Source organism: Amphiprion ocellaris, chromosome 23, assembly GCF_022539595.1.
Source record: "Amphiprion ocellaris isolate individual 3 ecotype Okinawa chromosome 23, ASM2253959v1, whole genome shotgun sequence".
Lineage (NCBI taxonomy): Eukaryota > Metazoa > Chordata > Actinopteri > Pomacentridae > Amphiprion > Amphiprion ocellaris.
The window spans coordinates 9,979,590-10,004,487 of NC_072788.1; the positions used below are offsets into that span (position 1 = coordinate 9,979,590).

General features: G+C 37.5%; 1 protein-coding gene and 1 long non-coding RNA gene across 3 annotated transcripts; one reads left to right on the forward strand and one right to left on the reverse strand.

The window, feature by feature from the left end:
- Nucleotides 1–888: 888 nt before the first annotated feature.
- gba3 (glucosidase, beta, acid 3) lies at nt 889–6,674 on the reverse strand. Its single transcript, XM_023277835.3, has 5 exons — nt 6,489–6,674; nt 4,736–4,960; nt 3,837–4,639; nt 3,194–3,317; nt 889–2,253 (listed from the first exon to the last, which is right to left on the reverse strand). Exons 1-5 carry the CDS (start codon nt 6,541–6,543, stop codon nt 2,051–2,053), a joined length of 1,410 nt encoding a protein of 469 aa, XP_023133603.2. The 5' UTR covers nt 6,544–6,674; the 3' UTR covers nt 889–2,050.
- An 871-nt stretch (nt 6,675–7,545) lies between these two features.
- Nucleotides 7,546–12,342, forward strand: LOC129348092 (uncharacterized). 2 transcript variants are annotated; one of them, XR_008600508.1, is made up of 5 exons: nt 7,546–7,660; nt 8,567–8,665; nt 10,117–10,217; nt 11,915–12,061; nt 12,125–12,342. It is a non-coding gene; the product is annotated as an uncharacterized LOC129348092 (long non-coding RNA). The 2 variants fall into 2 exon arrangements; XR_008600507.1 differs by having other exon boundaries at nt 10,117–12,061.
- Nucleotides 12,343–24,898: the final 12,556 nt, after the last annotated feature.

The following is a 24,898-nucleotide window of genomic DNA, read 5'->3' on the forward strand; positions in this document are numbered from 1 at the left end:
ATTGTTCACGACTCCATTGAAATAATCCTTAGCCTTAACCACAGTATGCGCAAAGAATCAACAGGGCCTCTGGGAGTTTTTTTTTTTTTTTTTTTTTGCCTTCCTGCTTCTTTTTTTCCTCTAAGTAGGGAGTTTGCACAGCTGTCCAGGGAACACAAATGGCATTATGCTCTCTTCCTGTGGCAGGACATCTGTTGCTTTCAGCTGGCATCCCTTCTGAGCCTAGTGAAGCATTCTCCTGACGGCATCATCATAACTAAGTTGAACATTGTGTTTTATTGCACGTTGAGTCCTTCCCCTTTGATAGGTGAAGTGGCTGCGAAAAGATTTCCAGTTGTGCTGGATTAAGTGGGACTTCTTTTCCCTACAATAGACAAGCTACAGTATTTACTTAACGGTATCAAAGAGGTCATGCTACCACCCGATCAGAGGCTTTACTCCCAGTAGAAAAAGATCTGCCTTGAGCTACTGGCCAGTTGAGAAGCCTTTATGTTTTCATGTTTCTTGAGCCCTTTTCAGACACAAAACATTGCTGCTTCATCAGACTGTTTAAGTGACAGGAAGTGCCATGGGCTGTCTGCAACACTTGAGACTGGACAGTACATTAAGTGATGTATAATGCAGAACAATGCACAAATAAACCAAAGACTAAATCTAAATCTGTTATGTACATAATCTTGCATTCAGTTGAAGGATGTCGAAGTTGTGCATGATGTTCTGTTGGCATACAAATCAGATGTATGCCGTATTAAAAGTATACAGAAATGAAGCAAAGTCTAACCTATAATGATTGCTGTTGAAGCTTTAACAGAAAGGTTACCAGGATGCTCATTCAGACACGAAGCCGACACATTCAAATGCAGTCAAATTATTGGAAAGAAGCGCAGGTATGAAAGGGGTTCTTGTCTTGGCACCATTCAGGTCTTGACATTTTTAGGGAAATCCACAGAGAATCAGAATAGACAGCAAGTGAACCGTCAACAGCAAATTTGACTAAATGTGCACTGAATGAGAATCGAATACTCTACCTTTAACCTGCCATCCCTGTAGCACTGTTATTGCCTTGTGTTTCACTTCACTTAGATCATATAATTTAACTGGCATTGTGTCTTTTAGTCTACAAACAGGCAACTCATGTTCCAAAGTGTAATTACATCTGGTTGTGTTTTGGCATTAGCTCTACCCCTTTATCAGTGCCTGCGTTCTTTTTTTGTGGGTTTCAAGTGAAAATCATAGTAAACTAAATATACAAAACAACCAGCGCGACATCAACCCTGGTGACTTTTCAAGACTGAATCCAGACTGGGTGTCAAAGCAGCCAAAACAAATGTAATTACATTTAACAAAAATAATGTTTAAAAGTTTTATCTTTTTTTTTTTCATGTGAAAATGAAAGAACATGTGAAGATAACTTCAACCTTCCAGTCAGCCTCAAACTTCCAGAACACGATGCAAGGTATTATACTGTATTCTCAGATTCACTGCCATAGCTTCATACTCCCATAGGTAGATTTAAAGGGAAGATAAGATCCTGGAGATGCAGAGAAACTGCCACAACAGGTCAGCTTTCGTATCTGCACATAAAGCATGTATGCACTGCTGTTATTCGTGGTCATCTGATTGCTGGTGTTCATAGCAGCTTGGTCTGGGATGATTACAGCTGCCTTGGCCCTCCAAAACGTCCTTGTGCACTCTGACTGAGAATTGGGCAGGACAGAATACTAATTTGCATTCCACTGAATCAACTCTTGGCTTATTGCCTGCTGATGTCAGATTTACTTAAAGGCAAGCTACTTGTTGGACTGTTGTCTGGTGATGTTCTGAACTAAAAAGTATTTTGAGAACAATAGTGGTGCTTTGAATTACAGTGGTAGGTGCTTCAGTTAACTGGGTTCATGCAATATGTAGTTTGTAAGTTCAACAAAGCAACAAGAATATTTAAACTAGTGGGTCATTTTCAACATCTGAGACATTAAAAGTTTCTTCTTTTCCATCAGTAATTGTACATCTGTAAGAATCCACGTATTAATACCTGAGCTGCCTACTGCTCTCATTTAGGTTGCCCAGATTTGTATTTTTCTATGATCTTTGCATATTCTCGTCCAGACCGATATATGGTTCGACGCAGCTTTGCATCAGAGAAGTCCACGTGGAACAATCCAAACCGAACGCTGAATCCATCGGCCCATTCAAAGTTGTCCATCAGCGACCATGCAAAATATCCACGGACGTTGACCCCGTCTTGATGGATCGCTAAACACAGAGTTAAAACATAGAAAGCAGTTGTAATTTTGTGCAAGAGTTTTGTGTAAGAGTTGATGCCAAAGCCCTATTTTTAAATGGAGCCTCCTCTGTTCCTTTCTTTATTAGCTATAGCCATCTAATTAAAGCATGACTACCAACATGACACATGACAAGATTAACATCATTATAAAGTGTTAAAAGCACACTCAGAGCAGGACTTCTTTGTAAAAAGTGTAAACCAGTGATGCCTAGTTTTATGCTTATCAACTGTAAGCATTTGCAATGATTGTTTCTTGTACTATAATTGTGTCATTTATTGTAGAATTGTTTATCTTTTTATTGTCTAACTGCCTTAAATGAAGGGATTGCTGTTTGACACAGAATGTAAGGCCTGGAGTAAAAAACTCATAGAAAGCATAGATGTAAACAATTTAAGTATGAATGCATTAGTTCCATTTAGCTGTGTCACATGTTCCCGGCAATGAAAAAATATAAAGACTAGCAAGACGGTTTCCCCAAAACAAATAACTCTACAAATTTGCAGCTGAAGAATGAAAGATTTTTTTTGTTTTTTGTTTCCATCATGATAGCTTGCCTGGTTTCAATATCTGAAAGCAACATAAGGCTAGTGACATACATATGTACAAAAATCTCAGAGGTGTAAAAATTTTACAAAACTTGAAGACAGCTTTCTGGACACTTGAAATAATTGAGCCATAGTGCACTACTACAAAACAGAGATATATATATATTTTTAAAGTTACAATTGAAAATTGCTTAATCCAACAGAAACCAGTCTTTGCACACTGTCAAACTGTATTTCTGTGCTGGACTGACATTAAATCATCATTTAACCCCATATACACTTTGGACTCTACAACTGTCTGCTATCATATATTTTCTTATTATACTCAAAGTCTTTATCCAGTACTGATTTAACAGTCCTTACCTTTAGCCACCTCCATGATGGTGTCCTTGTAAAACTCACAGCGTTGGACATCCTCCATCTGCAGCTGCCCCACCTGAGAGAAGCCGTTCTCTGTGATGTAGACTTCTGGGTTGTTGAAAGTGTCCTGGAAAGTCAGAGGGCAAATATTATTGTCAAACAAGGTATCAGGACTGTCAGGCAGTGAGAGGAGAGACAGATTGGTCTACAGTGAGCCATTTAGCTGCATTTCAACGGTGCCAGGCTCAAACTAATGGCCTGTGACAAGTCACAACAGCAGGAAATTGCTCGTTTGCAAACACTTTTCAGCAAAGTAACTGTTTCATTCAATGTGACAGCACTAATGAAGCATCAATGTGTTTCTGGAGGTGTCGAAAGGAGATTGCTGCATACAAAATCAATAGCAAGACACTAAACAAATGTCACAGTGCTCTCCTCGTTTGGTTGAGGGCGATCTGTCTTGTCGATAGTCAATTCAGTGTGACTTTGAGAGAAAAATTTTTTAAAAATCCATGGAATCCAAAGAAAGGATGCGACTGACCCTTGATTTTGTGAACTTTTAGTGATGCGGAATAAGTCAGATAAATTTCAGCAAAATGTACCACAGGAAATGAATCAAAAGATGATGTTCTGTTTGTATTTTTACCTTAATGTACTTTAGTAGTTTCCTTAAGCCGTATGGCACTACAGCCAGCCAAGACACTCCACAAATTGGCCAGGACGAATCCAAAACCTCTTCTGCATCTCGGTCGCTCTTTATACACAATGTTTCTCCGCAGCCTCCTCCTGGTTTGACTTTGCGGGACGTGTAGTAGTTCAAAGCAAAGAAATCAGCTGTTCCTAGAATGGCAGGGTCATCGCTTGAGAAACTGGGCAGCCTCGAGGCACCGTTGTATCTCAACTTCGCGCTTCGAGCGTCTATAGCAGTTCTCATTACTTCTGGATAGTCTCCGGTAACAAACACAGGCCAAGCGAACCACCCCAGAGTAAATGCAAGGTCACGTTCAGCAGCAGCTATATCCTCATTGCAATGTTGGTCTGATGGTTCAAACCAGTCGCTGTTGAGGGCTAAAGACACTGCACCCTTCTGCTGTGGCCTGTATACAGAGTTGTAGCTGTGCCAGGCCATGGCGTGGGCACGAAGCATGTTATGCCCCACTAGGTAGGCTGCGGTGCCTTTTTCTTTCAACCCTGGGGCATGGATGCCGTCTTCATAGCCCAGTTTGGCACATACATGTGGCTCATTGATAGTGATCCAAAGTTTAACTCGGTCCCCAAATGTCTGGAAACAAAACTTAGCGTAGCTGTCAAAGAGGGTTGCTATACCAGGTGACTTCCAGCCGCCCTGATCTTGGAGAGTTTGAGGCAGGTCAAAGTGGTAAAGGGTGACCATGGGTGATACATCACAGGCAAGCAAATCATCTATCACTTTGTTGTAGTACTGTACACCTGTGGGAGAAACACCGCTGGGTAATAAGGTAAAACAGCACATCAAATATGCTCAAATTTAATTCTAGCGAGGGTCTTTGGAGAATATGGAGATACCTGTCTGATTGACATGCCTTGTGGTCCCATCAGGCAGGAGGCGGGCCCAGGAGAGTGACAGGCGGTAGTGCGTCACTCCAAGCTGCTGGATGCACTCCAGGTCTTTCTCCCACAGCTCATAGCTGTTACAGGCCACATCTCCATTCTGTTCCCCAAACACTCTGCCGTTCTCGTGACAAAATGCGTCCCAGATACTCGGTCCCTTGCCGTCTGCCTGCCAGCCACCTACCTCAACAAGCACATAAAGGTTGTTGCATTTCATAAAACTGGGTAGGTAAGAAAAATCACTGTAATGTTTCTGCTGGGACTGCCTGTGCATTTCAGTGTCTTTGGCTTGTCTCCACGAGGATTTTTATTGTTTTCATTTTCCTATCATTTGTTTTTATTTATAAACATAATTGTATGTAGCCAGTTCAGCTAAAGAGATCTGCAAGCGAGTTAGAAAAACATCAAACACAATAATGCTAATTATTATTTCAGTAAACTTTTGCAGGTTATACACTTTACATGTTGCTTCTGCATAGCTAGACTGAATAAAAATATAAAAGCAACATTCTAATGGTCCTCTTTACTCACTCACAGAAAAAGTTAAAAATCTAATTTCTGTTGTTATGGACAGAATAGTGTTAAACAACAAGAGAAAGATATCAAGTTGGATATTGGCATGTCATTTTGTGCTCTCGCCAGACACTACAAAACTCCACCAATTGTCCTCTAAAAAAATTGTTTAAAACTCCAGTGTGACAATGTGTGACACAATGCTTTTAAAAAACATGTTCGACAATGTGATCCTGCATCCCAGAATATCTGCCAAATTCCCCAACCCCTTTAGGAAGAGTTGAACAACATATTCCACAAGCAGCATCGACAACCATCTGGCTTTTGTAACATAGTTTGGTTGTTTCAAGTTGTCTATGCTGTTGTAGAGAAGTCGTGTGCTGGAACAACAAATACTTATTATTTACTTAATGCATTAAATTAAGGCAAAGCTTTTTAAACAGGACTATTATTATCCTCTGCACATCTGAGGCCACAATCCATGTTAATTTTCACATTCCCAAGCACATAATTTGCACATTTTTTCACACTGTAAATACTTCTATTACTTTTTTAAAACTACTTAGATTTCCTTGACTTGCAGTTTATTGGATTTGTGACACTTAATCTCATTTGTCTGGTAAAACTTATGGTCTTTTTTCCTGCAATGCTTGCTTTGTTTTGAAACTTTTTATCCTGTTTCAAAAATTGTCATCTTGTCAGCATTTACTACAATGCACCAAATTATTACTTCAAATTCCTCACATGTGAAAACCTACTAATTCTAATTTGATAATATTACGTGCTGCCTTTGTATTATTGTTCTTAGTGTGTTGCCATTTACTGGGAGTAGACACAACATCATGAATGTCCGTGCTTCTAATACAATTTAAACTCATTCTTAATGCCAGGATTTTGTGGATTCAGCTCAGTTTTTTCTGTTTCTGGTACTGGATTATATTAAATATACTTTTGACAGCATCAGTGCAATAGTTAATACAGTGTTACCACAAAACAATGGAGTTTTTGAGTGAGAGAACTGACTATAATCGCGTTATACTATCAATAAAGGAGACGTTGACTGACTAGCATTTATTCTAGGGCTATTTACTACATTAAACCCCACACGTGGTTCTCTTGTGTCAAACCCTTCCGCTTTTAAACAGTTGCTATTACAGTGCCTCGGTTCAGAAATCTCGTGGTTGTGTTTACATACCTTCTATTTGATACGCAGCAGTTCCCGCTCCCCAAGCAAAATCCCGTGGGAACATGTTTGTTGTGCGTTAGGTCACTGAAACAAAGATATTTTAATGCCTTAATGCGTTAAGTTTTCATTGTGTACAAATCTCATAAAAATGTTATGCCTGTAGTGGTGGTCTTGGTTCATAACACACAGCCGTAAACATCCTACAACCAGGAACAACTTCTAAATGAGACGTTAAGGAACCGTGACTGTTGTTAGGGACAGAATGATTTACCTACGACGAAAAATATAATTACTTAATATGTATTCTCCTTCTTGATCCAGCTACACCACTATTTGAATACTTTGATTTATTATCAATAATGATAATAAGCTAAAACTACATACGTAATAGCGTTTGGTCTTTTAATTGTGTTCACAAATTCGGGATTTCCAAGGTAACCAAGCAGTACATGAATGCATCACATGAGGCGCAGGCCCTGCGTGATGACGTAACGACCAGTTCGTGAAGTTTAATTTTAGTTTGTCCGGACGACTGTTTCTGGTGTTGTTTTTCCGGTGTAAATTATAATGTAACAAGTAAATAATTGTTGTTGTTTTTTTTTTTTTAAATCACAAGTTGTTAAAAACAACATTAATGTTAGATTTGAGTTTAATTTACAAGCAATCTGGATATAAGATTTTGTCTTACCAGCACATGTAAAATTAGCAAGTTCGCATGTATGGCCAAATGGTCCGTGTATTTATCTGGCAGTTGGATTTTCCGTTCTGAAACGGGTATTGAAAAACAAAAAACGAGTGGTTATTTGATTTTCATTTTAAAATACAAAAATTAAAATTGAAATACAAGGTGTTTTTCCTTTTCATGATCAAAAAGGGATATACGAAATTTTAAAAATGCTTTGACTCTCATTTTACATTTAGAATAACAAAAAAAAATAAAATCAGTAAGAGACAGAAACGAAAAAAGGTCAGTTTTTTCATTTTCTGAGACCGGAAGTGGTCATCAGCAAGTGTGGAGCCAAACGACAACAAGACTCTCAGAGGGCGGAGCCAGAGAGCAGTGATTGGTCAGACCACAGAAGACAGCGCGCTAGTGTATCTAGTCTTCTACATATATCTATGGTCAGCACGTCTGGTAGCATCTCTGGCTGCTGTTGATCTTGTTTTTGGAGTAAAACACGGTAAGAAGATAAATACTTCGAACCTGTAGCGTTGTTTTGTTGTACGTTAAGTCAGCGACTTGTGAAGAGTTGTGTTTTGTCGTGTTTGAGCAGTTGGTCCGGACGCGTTAGCTTGCTAAGCGGCTAAGTTAGCTAGCGGGCTAATTAACACAGGTGGCTAACTTACCGCTGAACACCTGTGTTAGTTGCTGCCACAGCTGTATGTCATTATTAGAATGAACTTCTCAACCTGTATTTCTCTACTATGTATTTTAGCTTTTAAAAAAGTTATTTCACTTTAAGGTTAACTGAAACCCGTTCGGCTGCACTGAAGTTAAGCATTCAGCTGGTTTGAATTAAACAACGTCTAACTTAACATTGCGCAACATTACCTCTCTGAATCTCCATAATTTCATTAAATTTCTTCTCTCTTCCACTGCTCAAGTTAAATCCAGTATATAAAGTGACATTAATAGTGAATAAACTAACAACCAGCCATTGTATTTATTTGTTATTGCATGTATAATTGTAGTAAAACATGAGTTGAAACATTACAACATACTTTTGGATCTAGAACTGCACAAGCCGTTCATTTTCAGTCACCTGACGAGTTAAACTCCCCTTTTTATGTGAGGTTGGAGCAGAAAGTCTGAGTAAACAAAGAAAGTTGTTTATAATTTGTGATACCTGTTGTCTCTGACTGAGACTTTAGTTTTTGGTGAGCTGATTTACACGTAGAAACGTTGTTCAGGAAGATTTCTCAATAGCTCAGAGGACAGGCTGCTTTTTACACAACCTTGTAAAAGAATGTCTGTCAATGCTTTCTGCAGAATTTAGAAACACAACACTTCCTAAACAGATATTTTGAGGTTGTGAGGTTGAACGTTTGTGAGTATATCAGTGTGTTTGTGGTCTTTCTGTTTCTAGGTGGAAGCTGAATTAGTGAGGATGACTCCTGCTCCTGTCATCTCTAAGCTCCTCACATCTTTACCTACACATGAGGAAAATCACTCCTGTAGAATGCAGGTATGTTTGTCATTATTATAAAAAGATGTTGCCTGGTGACCTGTCAGAAACCCATTATACAGAGTCAGCTAAAATAATGTTTACACACATCAGGAAAAGAAAAACTTGCATAAATATTTCAATACCAAATTTATTCAGACATCATGAGATTAATAAAAGTTATCTTTGGCCTCTAAAATTACAAGAGGTGCTCAAAGTGGTGGCCACTGGCTTCCAGACATTTCTTTTGTGTTGTAGACGTTACTTGTTGATGCTCCATTCATGAGGGTAGCGCCATCTGTTGGGAAAACATTGTACAACAGGACACAGAGTTATCGTGATTTGATCAAACTTAGAAAGAGGTATCTATCCTGTGGGCTCTGTGGGTTGCAGGGTGGGTCCTACCTCGACCAGGCTGATCCTGGACCATCCCACAGATGTTCAATCAGATCTGGATGTGGGGAGTGTGGAACCCAGGTAAACAGCTTAGTTCTGTTGTGTTCCTCTGACCACTCCTGAGTAGATTTAGTTTGTCCTGCTGAGGGAGGCAGCTGGCATCAAGGACTGCTGTTGCCATGGGGACTAGGGGGTTGTTTGTCCTGCAGTGTTTAGGTGGTGGTACATGTCAAACATCCACATGAACGTCAAGGTTTCCCAGCAGAACGTTGCATTAGAACAAGATGATGGATGTTGTTCTCTTCAGCTGTCAGTGGTCAGAATGTTGTGGCTGATCGGTGGATCTGTCTGCCTTTACTCTGACATCCAGAGTTATACAAAAGTGTAGAATGTGTGCAGTGCAGAAGAGATTTACTTTATTGTATGCATATTTTTTTTTGTTTGTTTTGGTTTTTTTTAAGGGAGAGCATTTTTTTTTTATCCACCTGAATAAAGACCCAATCTTTCGCTTCAAAGGATAATTAATAATTACTACGGCTTCCATAGTGGTCCCATCAGAGAAAATCATATCCATATACAGATTTTTATTAATTCCAGGGCTGGTTCAGTAAAGATTATAATAAGTACATCAGATAATTCTTGGTTGCAGTTGGAATTTTGCAGACTGAGAGATGGTTGAGAAGGTTTGCAGTTCTTGTTTTAGTAAAATATGTTATAATAGAAGATCTTTATTGTCACTGTACATGGAATTATCTGTAAACCAACAAAGTGCATCAGTCTAAGGTATCTAAAAATAAATAAGTAAAGAAAAATGCTTCTAAAGCCAATAATAAACAGAATATTTTGAGAGAATATTCTAAAAAGGAAAGAAAAGCTCCATTCTCACTCCTCTCAGGATAAACTGTCAGTAAAATTGACTTTAAATTTAGCTTCAACACGAGATAAAAACATTTACTTTCATTACTGATATTGTCAAGTTTTAATAAAGTTCATGCTACTTTTATAAAATGATGAAAGTGAATAAATTGTATTTCTGTGATCTGTGTTTGATTTCTGTCTTTTCTCCTGTCATCCAGATGTTCAGAGGGAGATGATGCCACATCTGGTCCAGCTGATGGAAGGTCTTGAAGTTCTCTGACTGGCCTCGACTGAAGATGGTCGTCTCACTGGATTTAAGGTTCAGATGCTCAGTAACAAACTTCACCAATGTGCCAACAGGGAAGCTTTAGGTTTATTAAATGTTGCTATGAAGGTATCGCTGTTTTTCTTTGTGAATGCAATGTGCTCCAACTGAAACTTGAATTAGAACTTAGAAGTAAATCCTTCTATCTGAAAGGATTTAGTTGCATTAATAACCTCATAACATTGTAATTTTTATTCCAGTCTTGGTTGGAAATAGAATCTCTGTATTGATTCAGGTAAAAACTGAACTTCACAGCATGTTGGAGCAAAACAACCAGATGAAAACTGTGATGGTGTTGGATTGTCAGACCGTAATGTTGCAGCTCAAAGCAGCTTTTCTATCTCAGTTCATTCTGACATTCAGCTATGAATCAACACAGCAGATGGTGATCCACGCTGTGGAAGTCTCACATCTCCTGATTTAATGGAGCTGCTTTGCACTTTTTACAGTTTATTCACCAACACTTTATTTAATAAAAGTCCCATCTAGTTTTTATGAGGAATGTGATGTTTTAATTTCTCTGTGAATAACTGCAGTCTAATGCAACAGCTGGAGTTGTAACATCTGTCCTGATATTGATCATGAAGTATTGATCAGAATACTTATGGTTAGCAGTAATCCCTGAAGTTTTACATTAAAATCTTTACTTGTGTTGTGAACTTTGGTAAGAAGCAGAAATGTTAGCGTTGCTATGGATACATGAGTATTAAATTCTGTCCATGTTTCCATTTTGGGAAATGCAGTCCAGCAGATGAGTTTGTTTTTACTGCCAGCTACCATTCAGTCTGAGATATTAAAAATAAATAAATATGCATAATGTGGAAATTAGCAGATTTTATTTTTATTTATTCCTACAGCTGCTGCATGGAAGTTCCAGAATGTGGAGGAATTTAGTCTCACAATCACAGACAATAAATATTATCTGAAAGTTGGGTTATTGTTGTTTATCAGCACAATACAAAAAGATTAATGTTAGAAATATTCCAGTTAAGACTGTAGAATATCATGATTTATGTAAATTTACCTCAATAATATGAATGTTCAGGTTAAGATTGTACAGTGATATTTATAATGTAACTTTAGCTGATTAAATTTTATGACTCTGCACTAAAGTACTATTTAAATTTACATCATTGTAATATTTAAGGTCAGACCCTACAGTATTGAGATTAAGAAATCAAATATTCTATAAAATGTAAATACACTCATTTGGAGATATTTAAGTGAGACTCTACAATATTATTTGACACAAATCTATCTAAATCAAAATTTTAAACATTTTTACTCCAAATATTTACTGGACTGATTTAAACATTAAAGTCACTCCTTTCTAATCCTCTGCTGTACGTTCAAACCTGAGGCCTTAAATAGAAACACACAAGTATCTGATTGAAGGAACTTCTGCAGAGTCCTGGTTCCAGAACATGATGATAGAATTATAGACAAACTTTAACAAAAGCTGCCTGAGATTTTACAGGTTTTTATGTTAGATTTCTTCAGTAATTTAATGAGAGTTATCAGCAAAAATCAAGTGATCATTTGATGAACTTCATTTCCTAAAACATCCAGAATTGGAGCTCATATCTTTGGCAGCTGTAAAGTTTCTGCTCCTTCAAAGTTCACAACACAATGAATGAATTCCTAAAACACTCTCAGTGCTGGAGAGCGTTTGATGCTGAAGCAGTGACCAGTTTTTCTGTTTCTTTTCTGGAGATGCACAATGAGGGACGTCTGCAGAGACTGAGAAAGAGTCTCACCACATCCTGACATGAGGAAAAAGACTTTATTGAAGACTACAATGAGAAAAACTATCAGACAGCAGACGGCATGCATTCAAGGTGAGCTCTGAACATCTAATCTGGAACAGGAATTCAATAACAGCAGCATGAGCTTCATTTCAGTCTGTAGCTGCTGAATTCATGGATGAATCATCTGGCACTAGAGAGGAAGACCATCAAACATCCACGTCAGCTGATGGAGGTCCAAGAGTCTCACCCAACAAACAACCTACAGAGTGAAGACCTCGAATCTGATTGGACGGCCTCTTATTCAGCCACATGTGTGAACAAATGCCTCTAAGCTGATTTGTTTTCTAAAATAAATCTAGTTTGAGTCCTAATCTATGCCTGTGTGTTTGCTTCTTTACACTGCTGTTAACAGTTTAGGCTGTTAGATTGTTCCAGATAAGACAAGTACAAGATTCTTCAGAGCTGTTCTACCACGAGCCTGACAGGAAGAACTCCAACAGCTACTGAATGTTCCTGTGGTTCCCTCAAGGCTACAGGAGGAGCCCTACGAGGACGAGCCGGTCCACCTGATGGTGGCCAGTCACTGCGGTTCAAAGCCAACACCGACTACGTAGACTTCTACTGGACCACACGGAGGCCTTCAAACCGGACCAACAAGTTCAGCGACTCCCCGACTCGTGGGTCTGAGGACGCCGCCGAGCCTCAGCCCAGCCGGCCTCCTGTCTGTGGGTGTTTGAGTGCTGAGAGGTTTGTGGATGCATGTGAACGTGTCTGTGTTGAAACAGCAGCTTTGGACTCAGTAACGCCGGGAAAAACCAAGAGCTCCTTTATTTGTGACTTCCACTAAAAAAAACTGATGAAAATAAGTTTTCCAGGGTTCTGACTGATAACAGATTATTAAATAATGAAAATAATCGTTTAAATATTCGTTTAAACAATCCTTTTAGGTCTATATTTCCTTTACACTGACTTCTTGGTATTTTGGGTGGAATATACCATTAAGCCCAATGTTCAAGGGTTCTTCTGGGAATATACCATTAAACCAACCTTTTAGGTAAATGTTCCAGGGTGTTGGGTAGAATATACCATCAGATCAACCTTTTAGGTCTACATTGGAAGATTTTAGAGTAGAATATTACTCCAAACCATCCTTTAGGGCTACATTTAAGGTGGAATACTCCTTTACACCAAGATTTTTTGGTCTACATTGAAGGATTTTAGGTGGAATATTCCTTTGAACGAACTTTTTAAGTTTATGTTCAAGGATGTTGGGTGGAATATACCATCAGACCAACCTCCGAGGTCTACAGTAGTGCATTTTCGGTGGAATATACCATTAAACTCACCTTTTAGATCTACATTGGAGGATTTTAGGTGGAATTTTCTTCCAAACCGTCTTTTAGTCTACATGTAAGGATGTTTAGGATGGTATATTCTTCCAAACCAACTTCTCAGGTCTACATTTCAGGTGGAATATTCCTCCATACTAACTTTTTTGGTCTACATTGAAGGATTTTTTCTAAACCACCCTTTCGGGTCTATATTTGAGGTTTTAGGTGGAATATTCCTTTTAACCAGCCCCTCAGGTCTCTTTGAGGATTTTGGATGGAATACTCGGTTAAACCAACATTTTAGGTGCATGTCCAAGGATTTTTGGTGGAATGTTCCTTTAAGGTGGATGTGTGAGGACCTTGTAGATGGAATACTTCCTGAAACCAACCTTTTAGGTCAACATTCAAAGATTTAAGGTGAAATATTCCTTTAAATCAACCTAAATTTCATGTTTTGATCGTTATCAAGTGAGAAACCTCAATCCAGACTCCTCATAAAGACGCTTGAGATTTATGCTGCTGTTTAGTCCAGACTAAATGACAGAAATCCACAACTGTAATTTTATTTCAGGACTCGGTTATTAAATGTCAAAACAATCCATGTAACTCTAAAAACTCAACAGCTTTACAAACTCTAAGATTAAACTCTCCACAAGGATCCAAAACAAGTTGGACTTCTACATGAGAGCTTTAATTATTCTTCGTCTACTTCCTGAAAAGTTTGGTCAATAAAAAAGACAAAAACTAATATTTTCAGCTGAACTAAAGACAGACTTTGTGATTTTTCTGCTCACATGTTGTGTTGTTGTAAACTTACTCTTTCAAATAAATACCCACCTAACCCCCTGGAAACCAGCGTTTGTCCTGTTTTTGTGTTGCTCCTCGGTGACCCTAGACAGCTTGGTCCTAATGTTTTTTGAGCAACACACCATACTATGACATTTTTACAATGATGATTCTACTATGGAACCAGTTTGACATGTTCAGGCGTTCTTTGTGTGAAAACTCAGAGATTTCAGGTATCAGAAAGTGGTTTTCAACTTTCTTTGCTAACTTTCTGCTTCAACTTTAAACTAAATTTCCTTGACTAACCCAGCCCTCTGGACTTCCAGGAAGCTGTGTTCCTATTGGCTGTCCGGGTGGCTGCTTGGTGTTATCAGGAACACCTGAGCAGCTCAGTGTCTTCCTGCTTTATTTAGCTGCAGACAAACATTTCCTCTGCTTCTTTCACCACAGAGCCGGGTTTGGCTTCGTTGCTTTAGTTTGTTCTTTAGGCATTGGCTTGCAGCTTCCAGCAGTAAAGTCGTCTTTAATGTGTTTCTTGGTGTTTTTTAGGGCTTTGTACTGGATAGTTGTCTTGGTAAATGTGGTTCTTTAGCCACAGTCAGCACATGTGTGCAGTGATTAGTGGATTTGGTACAGCTGAGTTGTGTCTTTATCTTGGCTTTAGAGGTTTTTGGTCAGACACATTCTGTATTCTTGTTTGTTAACCAACGTTGGTTGTCCAGAAGGTAAGAGTTCCTGTCCTGATTCTCTGTTCTCAGAGGTTCTCTGGTAGGCTGTAGGAGACTTTAGCCTTTGGGTTGTGCTAGTTTGGTTTTTGTACAGTTTCATTTGGAGGACTATCTTGAGGCCCCTCCATGTGGTTTAGTGAGGTTTTCTGGAACAGTTCTACAAAGCAACCTGCAGCAGAAGAGACTTTGAGAGTTTTTAGGAAGTTCTGGAGAGCAGACTTTAGAGCAGCAGAAACATTTGTCAGCAGTTTGAGCAGGAGAAGGTGAGCTTCAGAGTAGAAATGAGACGGAAACCTTCTTGACCCGTGTAGTGAGGTCCTGTACCAAGAGTTTGAGCAGGTTGTGAAGAGTCTGTAGTTCTTTGGTCTGAAAGCACAAGAAGAGTCGACTCATTAAAGGAGAAAACAGGAGATATTGTTGGTTCTGTTGCTCTGCAGTTTCCAGTTTCCTTAGACTGAATATCAAGTTTATATTTTAAATGATTTCCCATGTGAGCCCAAGAAGACTTCAATAAACTCCCTCCATCCCCTGGACACAACAGATTTTATTACAGCGTTAAATCTCTTTTTTTTTTTTTTTTTTTTTTTTTTTTTTTTTATTAAATATATTTTTGAGTTTTAGTCATAGTTTTGGCATTTTTTTTTTCTCTTTGCTTGTTTAGCTTTGTCATCTGTGTGAAAGGTGCTAAACAAATAAAGTTGAATTGATAAACTGAATAATTGACTAATTCATGATTGTGACAACAGAAGTATTTTCATTGTGATTTAAGGGTTTGCTTCATTTTTAAGGTTGGGGTTAAAGTCTTGACAGAAAAAAAAGATTAAAGAAATAAACTACATTAAAAAAAGCAATTAAATCAAAGGAAAAAAACATTTAATACAGTAAAACTTTAAAAAAGAAAATTAAACATTCAATACAATTAAATTATATTAAACTGACAAAATATTTATTTAAATAAACAGAAGATACAAAAGATGTAATTATGAAATCAAACAAAATTTTTTAAACAATTTTTAAACAAAAGTATGAAACATTAAAGATGAAATATTTTAGATAATGAAACATTTTAAAAATACAATTAAACAAGAACAATATTAAACATTTTTTAAAAATACAAAACATTTAGATTATTAAACCTTTAAAAAGACAAAACATTGAATTAAAAAATTAAATGTTTAATTAGAAAATTAAATCTTAAAGACAAAAAAAACAAAAAAACTTTAAATAGGAATTAAACAGAAAATACAATGAAGCATTTCAAAAGAAAATTAAACATTAAAAGGTGATAAAACATTTAAAAAGAAAAACTTTAAAGATTTAATCGAAATATTAAACATTGGGAAAAAAAGGAACTTTTTCAAATAAGCCGATAAAACATTTGAAAAAACAACAAACATTAAAAAACATTTGGACATCAAATCAGACATTAGAAAAGAATAAAAGGTGAGAAAAAAGAGCAAAACTAAACATTTAAGAAGAATCAAACTAAAGACAAAACATTTGCAAAGACACCAGTTAAACTTTAGAAGATCAAATTAAACAGAAGAGACAATAAAAGGATCAAAAAGAGCAAAAACAGATAAAGGTCAAAGTGTTTTCTAGTCTGAAATGAAAACATCAAGTTGTTTCTTCAAATCATTTCCTCTTTCTATGTTCTTGGTTTGATTGTGGACAGATTTACTAAGAACTCATTTCAGAAAACTGCTTTCCAGATAAAGTCTACTAGTAGTTGAAGGCATTGATCAAACTAATGTTACCTTCTGATCTCCACAAACTTTACTGTTCAGTGAGGAGAATCAAAGTTTGTTGAGGATTTCTAAAGAACCCACAGGTGAAGGTCTGAGAAGAACTCAGATGGATGGTCTAAATGTGAAATCAGGACTCATGGTCACAAGTTTTAAGGCTTCTGTTAACCAGAAAGTTCAAACTAACAGAGAAGTACTGTGAAACTTTTAAAACTTCAGTCCTCAGACTGTCTGAAGGTTCAAACTAACAGAGAACTGCTCAAGAACTTGTAAGATTTCAGTCCTTGGACTGTCTGAAGGTTCAAACTAACAGAGAAGTACTCAGGAATTTAGAAGATATCAGTCCTCAGACTGTCTGAAGGTTCAAACTAACAGAGAACTGCTCAAGAACCTCTAAGATTTCAGTCCTCAGACTGTCTGAAGGTTCAAACTAACAGAGAACTACTGTGGGACTTAGAAAATTTCAGCCCTCAGACTGTGTGAAAGCTCAGGTCCTGAGGACTTGGGAGGTCTGGAGGCTTTGGAAAGTCTTGGAACTGAGGGTTCAACCCTCCAGCACAAAGGCTGAAGTCCAGCCTCCTGAGTAAATCGGTCGAGACAAGACTCAAGTAAAAAAAAAAACTTGAAAACGACAAAAAATAGATGACAAATGCGCAAAAAAAAGAAGAATTAGTATCTGAGCGAATAGCTCAGGGGATAAGAAGAGTGACTACCAAGCGGAAGGTCGCAGGTTCAAGACCCACCACCGGCACTTTTCTTTCTTTGTCTTTGTCAGAATTTTGAGAAAATTTAAGAAGTGTCTGGTCTTGAACCAGCGACCTGCAGCTCCATAGGCAAATCCTTAACTCACTGAGCTACAGATCAGATACAAAGAAATAATTTCGTCGTCCCTTTGGCATCGTAGTTCCTGAAGTGACCACATGGGCAGAGCCAAGGCGGAGTCTGGGTGGAGTCAGGGCGGAGAGTAGGCGGGGAGGTGGGTGGTGGCCTCCCCCCTCTACTCCCCCACCTCCCCCCACCACCCACCACACCTTCCCCCGCCCAACGAGTTCTTCGAGTCTCCACGAGTTCTTCGAGTCTCCACGGGTTTTCCCCAGTTTCTGGAGTTTCCACCAGGTCGGAGGCAGAAGAAGTTGTCATGAAGAGGTGTTGAAGTCAGCCAGGATGGACTGACTTTTTACAGCGACTAGAAGGAAGACGATTAGAAGAGCAGGTCTTTAACCACCATCCATAAAATCAATGGAGTCGCTCCAGAGAAATGCAAGGAGGTCAACTTTTATCAACCTCCATCCACATGTTCAACTTGATATTTTTACTTGGAGATTTTTAGCACCACAAACCTTTAGTATCACACTTTATTATCCTTTATTAGGACTTTAATGGAATCCACCTGCAGATTTAGTTTTTCTTGACAAACTTTATTCTTGTCATCGTGGGACTGCAGTATTTAAAACTCTTCCTTCTATTTGACCTCATGTTTATTAGTTTTAGTGGAGAAAGTTATTTTAATTGTCCATTAGTCTCTTAAAAACCAAATAATAAATTGGATTAGTCAGTTAGTTAGTTAGTTTAAATTTCTTACTTTGTCATATTTTAAATATGACAAAAAAATATAAAAGCGTCTTGAGACGACCTGTAATTGGTGTTATATAAATAAAACTGAATTAAAATTGTATGTATCATGTTGGAGTAATTCAGCCATATATGTTGGAAAACACATTTTCTTTGTCCATTAATCTGTTGATTGTTTTCTCCAGTAATTCATTTCTTGTTTTGGTTTATAAAATGTCAAACCCAAATATATTCAGTTTACTGTCATAAAAACCAAAAGATTTACATTCATGATGCAGGAATCAGGCAGTTTTTCACTTAGAGATAGTTGATAATATGTGAATTGTTGCAGCTTGTGAGCCGTAAAAGGTTTTAATCTTTGGGGCCGAGTGTCAGAAAACATTTAGAAACCAACATCAACAAAACACTCAACAAAGATTTGAACATCATTAAAGGGAAATCCAACTTTTGCATGACAACGTCTAATTAAAGGACATTTATTTCCAACGTAAATGTGTGATATTCATCCTCTGGAGCTTTCTCTTCACATCATCTTCCACTTGGACTGGTTTGGTCGGGAGCATGTGCAACAAACATTTGAAAAACTGCACTTTAACATCAATGAATGACACTGAAGTTTAATCGCTACATAAATGAGACTGAGTCTGGATGTGCTGCTCTTTCACTAACTCCTAAGTTTAGGGAAAGTTCAAACAAAAGAGGACAGTTCAGATAAGACTTGAGAATGAGCTTATTTTGAACAAATATCTCAGACTTTCTGAGCTTCAGCACCTCCAGCAAGATATTTTAACAACAAGCAACTCAAGAGATCCAGAAGTTGGAGAGAGTTAGCTTTAGCTGAGCCAAAGAACATGTGGGACGCTAACCTAGCAAACATTTCAGACTTTTCTCTGTGAATTCTGAGAAATAATTTCCTATTTAATGACAGAGCTACACATCTTAACTCAGTCTCATTAAAACAGACTCTAATTCAGTGTCATCCATCCATATTAAAGTGCAGTTACCCAAAATGTTTGTTGCATGAGCTCCAACAAAACCTGTCCAGGTAGAAGGCCACTTTGACAAACAGGAAGTGGAAGATTCCAAGCAGATTTATAGAAGGGGGAACTGGACTGTACTAAGTGTGGTCGAGTATAGAGGTGTGTTTTGTGGGTTTTTAAGGCTGATAATGATTATTAGTGAAACATTTGGAGTAGATATTCATTTGCAGTAAATGAAAGTATTTAAAATCTTGGAGTTAAACTTAGAAGAACACAAACTCTAACAAAAAATTTTGTTGATACGTTTTTGTTTTGTTGACAGATGTTAAGTTAAAGGAGTTTTATTCGTGACGTATAACCAATCAAATCACCCCAGAAGACAGAGCGACCACAGGTAGATAAATGTTCAGAGCCAAAGTAGCGCCATTTTTAAATGGATTTATTACCGTAAATCAGTAAAAAATAAAATACTGATAATCAGTAAATCAGTCAGCCCACAATTACTACAATTTTACAATATATGTCTCTTTCCTTTGACTTGTTATTTGTACAATATACGATGCATATTATGCTGTTTTTTCATACCAAAGGCTCTACTATGATGTTTTCTAAGAGACATACGATGCTACTCTGGTTGTTCTGGCACTGGACCACTGCACTCCTCCTCTGTTGTTTTCTGGATTGTACTCAGCTGCATGTCTTCGTCCACCCGGCCTCCGTTGACTCGTCCCGCCTGCCGTCTCTGGAGCTGAAGCTGGATTGGAACAGACCAAAGTACAGTCCAATCACGATGCCAGCTGCCTCTCAAAAGGCTCCTTCATCTGGCAGGTGGTGGCACTTCTTCTGAGGGGAAGCTGAGCTGGCCCGGCAGAACTTTGGAGATGTGTTCCAGTGGTTGGTGGATGTGTGGGGAGATAGAGAGGGACCTTTGAATTGTTCAGAAAGGAAAACAGGGAACTCACTGGTAGTTTTAGTTTAGGGTGCTACTGCGATGTGTTTTTGGGTTTTAAGAGGTGAAAAGGAAGAGTTGTTTTTTTGTATTGATTATCTTTTACTTTGTTCCTGGTTGTAATGCCCATCAATGTCAACGTGAAGTTCACTTTTAGTTCTGTTTATTTATTTTTATTCTACTAACACCCATTTGCTTTTAACCCCCTCACATGTTGTGTTGTTGTAAACTTACTCTTTCAAATAAATACTCGTCTAACCCTCTGGAAACCAGCGTTTGGACTGTTTTTGTGTTGCTCCTCACCTATTGACAGCTGTGGACTAAAGGCTATACTATGACGTTTTTAGAGCAACATGCTATACTATGACATTTTTAGAGTGACATGCTATACGATGACGTTTTTAGAGCAACATGCTATACTATGACATTTTTAGACTGACATGCTATACAATGACGTTTTTAGAGTGACATGCTATACTATGACGCTTTTAGAGCGACACGCTATACTATGACATTTTTAGACTGACATGCTATACAATGACGTTTTTTGGGCAACATGCTATACTATGACGTTTGTTGGGCGACACTATACTATAGGCTTTTTAAATTGACATATTACTATGACTTTTTTTTGTTTCAGTTTTTTTTGCAACATATTATAAGCATTTGAACAGTTTTAAAAATTATTATACTGTTACTTGTACAATGAAATATTATTCTATGGCATTTCTTAGACGACATGTTATACTCTGATGTTTTCTTGAGTAACATACTATTTTGACAATATACTGCACTATGACATTTTTTGAACCACATATCATACATGACAATTTTAGGCAATATCCTATTATTTTGCACTTTTTGAACCACATAATAATCAGTTGGGTTTTTTTTCCTGACATGCTATACTCTGAACTACGGGCCATACTATGTTATTCTTGAAAAGTATACTATACTTTGACATTTTCTGAACTACATCCTATACTAGGCCCTTATACACAGAGTGCTTTGGTTACATGTTGATTTATAATCTAGACTTTTTTGTTTTTTGATGGGATTACCAGAGACCTGACCGTGAACACCGTTGACACCCACCTGAGGGAGATGCTGCCTAAGATCTCAAGGCTGCTTGGTCGTGGTCTTTCTTGTCCTGTTCCAGAACGCCTTCATCAACTATGTCTTCTTTTGAAGAGGCCCTCAGATGCTGCAATCTCTGACCTTAAGGAGGAACTGCTACTTTCACTCTGTAACGAGACGGCGGTTATTTTAAAGACCCAGCTCCTGGCGGCTTTGAGTGACAGTATAACACCCATCAAAACGGAACTACAGACAGTTAAATCTGAGCTGTGAGTCAGTATTTCAAACATCAAGTCCGACCCGGCTGTCCTAAAGCACGCTGTGGGTGAAACGGAAACTTCACTCTCCACATCACCGACGACATCGTCACACTCCAAAGCAGAGACCTGTCTGCTGAACTTTTAAAAGTGGACTATAAATGTGAAGAATATGAGCAGCAGCAGAATGTCAGCAGTGGAACAGATGTGATCAGAAAGAAGTCATTTTCTTTTTTCTTTTCTTTCTGGTTGACTTGATGCTGTCAGATGCAGATGTTGGAGCAGATTCTGATCTTTCAGGATAAAAAGCTGCTTTTCCTTCACAGACTTTTCTGGAAATTATTCTCTCAGGTTATCTCTGCTATTTATATTTTTATTTTCTGTGATTATTTCATTATTTCTTCATTGTAAAATAAAGTTTGAGGCATAAAGACTCATTTAGTTATTTTATTCCTGAAATCTTTGACGTAGCAGAACTAAACTTCCATTTTCCTTCTTGTACTTCTGATACTAGAACTAAATGTATCTTCAACAGGGATCATCTGGTTTTAATGAATCAGCAGCAACATCACAACAAATGAGACAATTTTCAACAAATTAATGAAACTGATGTCATTTAAAACTATCAGTCTGTTTTAGTGTCAAATTAAAGTTGATTACTGACAACTAGAACATTAACGTTACTGTTTGAAGCACATTTAAGTTTCCTGAACGTTTCATTAATGTCAACCAGCCACAGTTTTATGAACTTAATGAACCACATTACAGGAACACAACACACTTCAGCTGTTTACATGAAACTCAACACATTAGCTTGATGCTACGTTAGCTTTAATCAGGCTACGACTGAGCAGCTAGCTCGGTTAGCATCGCTAACATTAAAGCTAATATTTACTATGCTAACTTTCTTCTCTGGTCAACACACACAGAAATAAACTCCACCAACATCTGGAGTGCATGGCACACATTATATCTGACACTAAAGCTGCATATAAAGTGCATTAAAAGCGGCACCGATACGAAAATAAACATTTACTTACCAAACTATCAGAGTCCTTTCAGTGTCTGCTGGTAGAATCAGCCAAAGGTTCAAAACTGGTTAAAACAAGCCAACGGGACAGGAAAACTGTTTGTGGAAAATGTTCTGCTGCTGCACCGATAAATAAACCAACAGTTATTATATCAGAATTAATCCAAACGAGGAGAGCAGAGTCTCTGCTGCTTCCTCCATAGGACCTGTCAATCATTCCAGACCGGACTATCAATCAAGTAGCCCCGCCCCCTGGCTTCGCAAAACTTTAATGCTCTATAAAAAAAAAAAATCTATATTGATTTATTTTAAGATCGGCCACCTGATCTCTCATTTTGACCATGAAAACTAACGAAAAAAAATGTATATACAGTCTATGCACGGTACTCTGTTTGACTCCACACTTGCTGATGACCACTTCCGGTCTCAGAAATTGAAAAAAATGACCTTTTTTCGCTTCTGTCTCTTACTGATTTTGCTTTCTTGTTATCTTAAATATAAAACGAAGATCAAAGCATTTTTTTTTTTAAAAATCGTATATCCCTTTTTGATCATGAAAAGGAAAACGCCTTGTATTTCAATGTTAATTTTTGTATTTTAAAACGAAAATCAAATAACCACTCCTTTTTTGTTTTTCAATACCCGTTTCAGAACGGAAAATCCAATTACCAGATCCGTATGGACCCCAAATGTTAGTGTTTCTTAATTGCCCATGTCATATGAACTCCATTTTTTGGTGTGTAAAAAAACTGAATAAACTTTATGAGGCAATTAGATATTTTTTTTCATCCAGAATTGCTCTTTACAAGAGCTTTTGATTAATGATGGACAGACTGTAAGTCAGATGGAAATAATTGATTAATGTATTAATGATTATCATCCATGCTCTTGTTTGGAGCATTGTAAAAGTATGATGTCTCGTTTGTACGTCAATGAAGGCTCACATTCTTTGAAAACAAATTGGATGTGAAATATTAGTCTAAAGGCAAATGTTTCCTGGCCTGTCCTCACTTCAATGCTGTCCTCTGGTTTTGTTTTCTATAGGATGGAATGAATCACTCGACCTGAACAGAACAAAGAAAATGGATCGTGTGCCATCAGTCAAACCTCTTCCTCCTCATCACATTGCTACAAAATTCTAATATTTTTGCTTTTTGTGTGACTTTTACGAGACTATACTTGCTGGCACCCAATTAGAAGAGGAGACTAGGGATGGAAGAAGTATTTAGATCCCTTGTTTTACTAAAAGTTGCAATAGAAAGCGGAAAAACTAAGTTCTATTAAGTTGAAGTCCTGTTAGTAGGCTACTGTTAGGGGAGAAATTTCCCTGGTGAGTGTTAGTATTAAGTAAACATATTCTGTATAAGCAGTGCTGTACTATAAAAGCTGCAGGGAGTGGTGGTTTTATTTCTATATATCCTGTTTAGTTGTTTTATCTGTAACAATGCATCAGTATTTCTGTGCTCATCCTTCATTGTACTTCTTATTCTCAAAATTCATTAAATTCAGTATAATTTATTAGCATGATTATTAGGTTAACGATACTACCAAAACATCAAAGATGGTGTAATTCCACGGGAAAAAAGTAAGTGGAATAAAGAAATTGAATAAGATGATTAAACAGAACAAGAGAATGGAAAATGAAGATGGACATTATATATATATGTGTGTTGTGTGTGCCTGTAATAGGATATGTCAAGATAATTGGCATATTTAATGATGCTTTAATGATGTAACCCTTAGCTTGTGACATGAAGTCACATGTTGTGTAGCTGTTTATGCTGCATCTTTCCTTTGCTGTCATTGGGTTCTGTGAAGTTTGGGATTAACTCTGCTGACTTTAAAGCATTCCTGTCTTATCTTATTGTATTTGTCACATTTTAAGATCATCACGGTCTCTAGGTGACCTGTCGTAACTCTTTCTTTTTTGGTAGCCATGACTTTATGTGTCTCCCTTTCTTTCTTTACGACGGGACTGTGATCACTGAGTCTGTAATTAGTCAGAATCTGCCTCTGATTTCCATCTCTGCCAGTAAAGAGAGTCTGCCTATGTCGAAAAAAAAAGCGATTGTTCAAACATGTTGTAAAAACGTGCCATATGATGAAATAATGTAAAGGAAGGCGTGAAAAACACTCCAGAAAGGTTTTCTTTGAAAAAAAATTCATGAACTTTGGCGCAAAAAAAACGCCTTGCTATTCTATGTCGAAAAAAAATGCCATTTTTCAACATGTTGTAAAAATGTGCCATATGATGAAATGATGTAAAGGAGGCCGTGAAAAACACTCCAGAAAGGTTTTCTTTGAAAAAAAATCATCATGAATTTTGGCGCAAAAAAAACGCCTTACTATTCTATGTCGAAAAAAAATGCCATTTTTCAAACATGTTGTAAAAACGTGCCATATGATGAAATGATGTAAAGGAGGGTGTGAAAAACACTCCAGAAAGGTTTTCTTTGAAAAAAAACTCATCAT